The sequence below is a fragment of the Apaloderma vittatum genome, unplaced genomic scaffold (genome assembly GCF_000703405.1).
Source record: "Apaloderma vittatum isolate BGI_N311 unplaced genomic scaffold, ASM70340v1 scaffold33693, whole genome shotgun sequence".
Taxonomy (NCBI): Eukaryota; Metazoa; Chordata; class Aves; order Trogoniformes; family Trogonidae; genus Apaloderma; species Apaloderma vittatum.
This window is the reverse complement of record NW_009709202.1, coordinates 881-6844: the sequence shown is the minus strand read 5'-3', so window position 1 is coordinate 6844 and position 5964 is coordinate 881. Positions and strand designations below refer to the sequence as shown.

Below are 5964 nucleotides of genomic sequence, written 5' to 3'. Positions count from 1 at the left end.
GTTCCCCGCGGGGCACCGGAGCTGAGGGGGGAACCAAGGGGATTTGCTGGGGCCGCAAGGCCTCGCCCTGCCAGACCGAAGGGAAAGATTTGCCCCTGGCCCCTTGATGCGGGGCTGGGTGCTGTGGGTGATTTGTCCATCTCGGCAACACCCTGAAAGTAAACATGGTGCCTGAACACGTTGTCAGCATGGCCGCCTGTGCTACACCCTGTTCGGGTTCAGCCAGCTGGCTCCCAGCACAGCCTCTCTTCATCCCTTCATCAATTGCTTTTAAAGGGTACCTCGAGGTGGGACCACCCAGGCCTCCTACAGAGCTCCCATCAACTCCCCTGCATCATAAAACTCCTTAGGGAGGGATCCGTGTCTTTCCCTGAGATCTGGCACGCAACCAACTCCAGTTTCATGACATTTTAGGGGACAGACAGGTTGTTCTAGGGATTCTTGGCACGATGATGCCGGTGCTAAACTGTACTCAAAATCAAAGCTTTATTTTCTTAGTAGAGCACAGAATTTATGATTAAAATGGCACAGGATTTCTACGAGCAGAATCAATGTAGCACAATAAGCAGCACAATGCAGAATTTACAGTACAGCTTATTTTAGGATTTCTAGATCCTCATTTAACTTACAAGTTATAATCACTTAGATACTGACTTCGTATATTGATACAGCAAACCGTGTATTAAGATCTGACCCATTCTGCAGAGGGTCCAGGTGATTAGAAATTATAAATTAAGTTTGGAATGTTATAAACTAATCTCACAGGGTGTTATTAAATAGGAAGAGCTGCTCAAATCAACTGCTACTACAGCTGTTTCCTCTCAAATGGCAGATTGGCCTCTCCCCGCAACACTTAGCAGTAATCCCTTCATGACAAGTCCTGTATCCCTCCCAGCAAATGTCTTCATTTTGGACAGCACTCGTATTGTCAGAACATAAGCCAGATTCTTAAAGCCTATGCTGGTGATTCGTGAGGTGTCAGAATGCCTGGAAGGGCTGAAACCTCACAGCTCCACTTGACGCATCCATAGAAAGACTTCAGTTATTTTTTTAAGCCATTCGTAATGAGAATGTGTCTCAAATACCTCTTAGGCATTTGCCTTTTCACATATATATTGGACTTGTCTTGACTAGAGAAAAGCAAAGGCATGCACTCTGTCTCCCAGAGGTGCCCGAAACAAAAATAGCTGGTTTAAAACAACGAGCAGATTCCTAGAATTGTTGATTTATCCCTTTTGATTTTCTAACAACATGCTCTATTATTTACTTGTAGATTGAGGCAGAAGTGCAGAGAAGAAAACAGTTAATTCATCAGTCAGTGGAACGCAAAGCCATCATCTCAAAGTGCTACAACCGAAAACACCCAGAAGTGTACACTCTGCAGGTAGACAGTATGCTTGGAATCTATTTCGCACCCAAGGACCTGCCTGAGAGTTTATTTTTGCAGTAGGAAGCCCTCTTCTCCTCGGGATCACACGCAGTGGTAAAGCTGACTGAATTAAAATGAAAGTGTAGTATGTTAAAACTGAATTTAAATTTGGACAATGATAGCATACTCTCCAGGCAAGATTGGGCCTGGCTTAGAACCAGATCAGGGTCACTCTATTGAACCTGCACCAGCACCTGGTACTGGACTCCAAATGCCATTAGTAATTTAGACCTAAAGCATCACTGCAGCTAAAGCGGCCAAACAGCCACAGAAATCAGCTTCTATGGGCTCCACACACTGACAAGTCAGGAGTGACCATCAGCTGAAGGGGGGGCAGCAGGCTGCTTGCACATACACAACCCACCACCCTTGTTGTTTTGGCCGGCTCTGCTTTGAATTTCTTCGTGTTTGCCAGACCCAAGAATTCCCAGCTGGAGAATTACCACAGAGCAGCAGTAACACACAAGTTCTCACGGATTTACCGCTCCATGATCCTTTAGTAAGAGGTTCTGCCGTTCCCTGTCATGATCTGTGTGGGGAAATGCTGAGGTCATGACAAGATGCTAAATCTACCAGGAAAGTCTTTGCACTTACCTGTTAGGAGTCCATAATGCGGGTCAGGCTCTTCCCTATCACACTAAGAATAAACCTGGCCACTTATACTTAGAAACCCATGAACTAGAGCAAGCACCAACTTACCTAAACCGCATAGGAAAACGCTAGGAACAATCTGCATTTCCTGCCACAGAACTCACGGGTGACTACTAGCGTTGCTCCCTAAACACCCCCCCCCTATTTTCCTGCAGCTGGAAGTCCGTTTCCCTCTCAGGCTGCAAAAAAATGCACAAGGCTAACTGTGTTTCTGTGTAATTTTTATCATCCTTCCCTTGACACCAGGATTCATTCCTGGCCCCAGATTTCCTAGAAATCGTGAGATACTGCACGTCGCCAGATGCTGATCTCCATGGCCTCCTGCGCTACCTCGAGTCCTTCTCAGGTAAAGAAAACAATGAGCCACCCACACGGATCTCCCCTGTGACACTGGAACTTCAGCGATGACAGCTGTTTTCAAGCCTGTCTTTAATAGCTCAGATTTGATACACAGCTGAGACAAACAGGATGTTATTTTTTGCTTGATGAGAGTCTCTGGAGAGGCAGTATTGTGCAGCAGTTAACGCCTCGGATAAGATCCTGGCTTTTTGCTTTTCCAATCCCAGTCTGCTAATGCCTCATCAGAGGCTCAAGCTGCAGCAGAGCTGGGGTTTTGGTTGTACCACAACCTCGCAGGGAGCCATCTGAAGGAACAGTTAGCCCTGAGAGCTTGGTCTTCCTTTCTCAAGTGCTTTACCATTTCAGACAATCCCTCGTGGATAGTCTGAGCTGAAATAGTTTCAGTCTAGATTTCATTTTTTTTAAAGAGACCTGAGTTTTAAGCTTCCCCGTGGGTATCTGTGAAGCTCTCTCCCTACCAGAAATGGTGATAAAATGTAGAGGGAAAGCTGCAAAGTTGCCTCATTTTCTCAGTAATAATAATAAAAAAAGACAGACACAAATGTTGTGTACTTGCAGGGCTCCTGGATTTGTCCGAGACACGATTTCCAGACACGCAGCCTTTTCACACTGTCTTTATCTCAGCTTCTGTATCCTCAATATTGAGCTCCCTTTACACAGACCTTTAGGGCTCTACCCTGAAAGTCTGGTCTTCCCAGAAGGTTGGCACTGGATAAGTGAATCTCAAGTCCCTTGTAAATGACCCGAGTCTGCTTCTTCCCAGACTGTCTGTGATGAGCTGTTGATTCACAGCCCTCCTCCAGACAATCTCAAAACATTTCCTTGGCACTGACAGCAGGCCTTTAGATCAGTGCCAGATCTCCCGACTGGGCGGGGAAGCCTGGAAACAAGGGGCCAACATGAAGAACAACAAAGACATCCCAGAGCTGATCCTGGGGACTGGCTGCAGCCCTTTGGGCAGCCTGAGCACAGAGGGAGCTGTTGATTCACAGCCCTCCTCCAGACAATCTCAAAACATTTCCTTGGCACTGACAGCAGGCCTTTAGATCAGTGCCAGATCTCCCGACTGGGCGGGGAAGCCTGGAAACAAGGGGCCAACATGAAGAACAACAAAGACATCCCAGAGCTGATCCTGGGGACTGGCTGCAGCCCTTTGGGCAGCCTGAGCACAGAGGGAAGCACGTGGGCCCTGCCTTGTCACCGATACCAGCACAGTCTAGCCTGGCAGCGCGGCAGCCAAGAACACTCTAGCCTGTTATTTTTCCCAGCAAATCGTATCTCCCTTCTCTTGACAGATAAGAGGATCTATCGACTCCCAGTGTTCACGGAGGAGTTCTGCCAAACCTTTGTGGATGAGCTGGAGAACTTTGAGCAGTCGGATATGCCTAAAGGCAGGCCCAACACTATGAATAACTATGGGGTAGGACTTGCACTCTCCCAAGTTTCTTTAGGGGGAGCGATCACAAGCAGACTCTGTTTACCTCCTCTCTTTGCACTCTTTTCCCTTCCAAAACATCTGTAGCTTGAGCACAGTGCAGTTTGAGTACAGACCTCTTGAACTGAAAGGCTTGAGGAAATGTGCATTAGATAGACAAAAGGACAAGGAAATGAGGGAAAGGGGATGGGAGTTGGTATCTCAGAACAGAGAAGACCTTGTACTTAAGCAATACACATTTAAATCAATAAGTCAGTTTTTAACACTCAGCTTTTGATTTTACTCTGCCTTTTCCCCATCACTTTCCACCTTGATCCTCCTTTTGCCTGTAGCTGGAGCCTTTGCTCTAAAGTTCTTTATCGGAGCAAGCAGCAGGGTTGGAAGAGAACAAGACAGCCCTGCAGCAGCTCTGATGAAGCAGCAGATGTAGTTGGTCAGCTCTTCCCACCTTTTCTCTTTGGGACAGGTTTTGCTAAATGAGCTTGGGATGGATGAAACCTTCATCACACCCCTGCGTGAGAAGTATCTGCAGCCCATTACAGCCCTGCTTTATCCCGACTTGGGGGGGGCCTGCCTGGACAGCCATAAAGCATTTGTTGTCAAGTACGCGCTACATGAAGATCTGGACTTGAGCTTTCACTATGACAATGCAGAAGTCACCTTAAATGTTTCACTGGGAAAAGACTTCACAGAAGGCAACTTATATTTTGGGGATTTCAGGCAGGTACTGAGCACATTCTTAATCTGGACCCTGATTCAATTCCCCTCTACCTCTTCACCCTCCTCCTCCATTTTCAGAGCATTAACTGTACTCTAAAATAAACAGTTATTCACTTCTGACAGTCAAAATTGCTCTGTCCCTTCGCCTTTTTTAAAATGTCTTGGTTATATCTGTTACAAGCACATTACCAAGCTTCAAAGAGAGGACAGAGACAGCTACTGGAAACAAACCAGCCATCTTTTCAAAAACGAAAGTGAGCGGAGAGGTGCTGAGAGAGAATAAATTTCTTTCAAATAAGATTCAAACCTAAATCTGTAGCCCCTATTTCCAGGGAACTCCTGGCAAGAGAGGGGTAAAATCCCCATACACTGGTGAAATTGGGTTGTTGGGGTTTTTTTTGATTGAAATTTTGTCTTTAAATTCTCTCTGGACCTGACACTAGGAACATCTTACTGGAAAACAGTTGTACTAAACTGCTGCCAAGACACCACCAAAGTGGCTGCATTTCAGAGGCGCAGGGAGTCCTCTCCGTATTGCTCACTGTTGCAACTATTTGAGCATTTTTGTGCAAGAGGCTTTCTGGTGTGACGCTGTGTCCGCTTCCCTTTTGTTCCAGGATCGTACGCCGGTGCCCAAGTACATCGAGATCGAACACGTGGGAGCGCAGGGGCTGTTACACCGAGGAGGGCAGATGCATGGGGCGCTTCCTATTGCCTCCGGGGAACGCTGGAACCTCATTATTTGGATGAGATCATCTGCCATCCGTAACCAGCTCTGCCCCATGTGCAACAAGAAACCTGAGCTGGTGGAAGCGGAGGGGTTTGGAGATGGGTTCACAGGAACCCTTGAAGAAGATGCACCTGAAACCGTGAATCTCTGCTCCTTGTGGTAGCAGCCGATAGACTGATTTCCACAGACTAAATTGCCTAAAGCTCCTTTCTGGCCTCTCAGATTGCACTAATGAGCTTGGATGGATGCACGAGTCATGTAAGAAGTAGCTACTGCCTTGGAAAATGATGCAATTCCAGTCTTGCTGGGGTTAGGGAAGCTTGGACAGCTGAAAGAGCTGGTACTCAGCTCGCCAGGGCTCATATTCGGGCTGGAGAGCGTCTTGGAAGATGAGAAAGCCTTAACGCTTTTACTCACTGCAAAGCCTCTGTAAATATTTTCAAGCGTAGGGGGAGAGCACCCAAAACTGCTTGGCTTTTTGTGAATACCTTTGTGCCAACTGCAGTATCGCAGGTCCCGCTGTAAATGGAAAAGAATGGTACAATAAAGCCCCGCACTTACCGCTGCTCCGCTGTTCGCAGGGACTCTCCTGGGGAAAGGGGAAGAGGTTTTCGTTGCTGGGCAAAAGAGGAAGATCTG

The 5964-nt window shown here is 47.1% G+C and overlaps 1 protein-coding gene across 1 annotated transcript; it reads left to right on the top strand.

Annotated features, from left to right (window-relative positions):
• Positions 1-1273: 1273 nt before the first annotated feature.
• OGFOD2 (2-oxoglutarate and iron-dependent oxygenase domain containing 2) lies at positions 1274-5488 on the top strand (the record flags this gene model as incomplete). Its single annotated transcript, XM_009866839.1, has 5 exons — positions 1274-1384; positions 2327-2426; positions 3736-3860; positions 4342-4599; positions 5213-5488. Coding segments are annotated over 5 exons (870 nt in total), but the record flags the coding sequence as incomplete, so codon positions are not given.
• Positions 5489-5964: the final 476 nt, after the last annotated feature.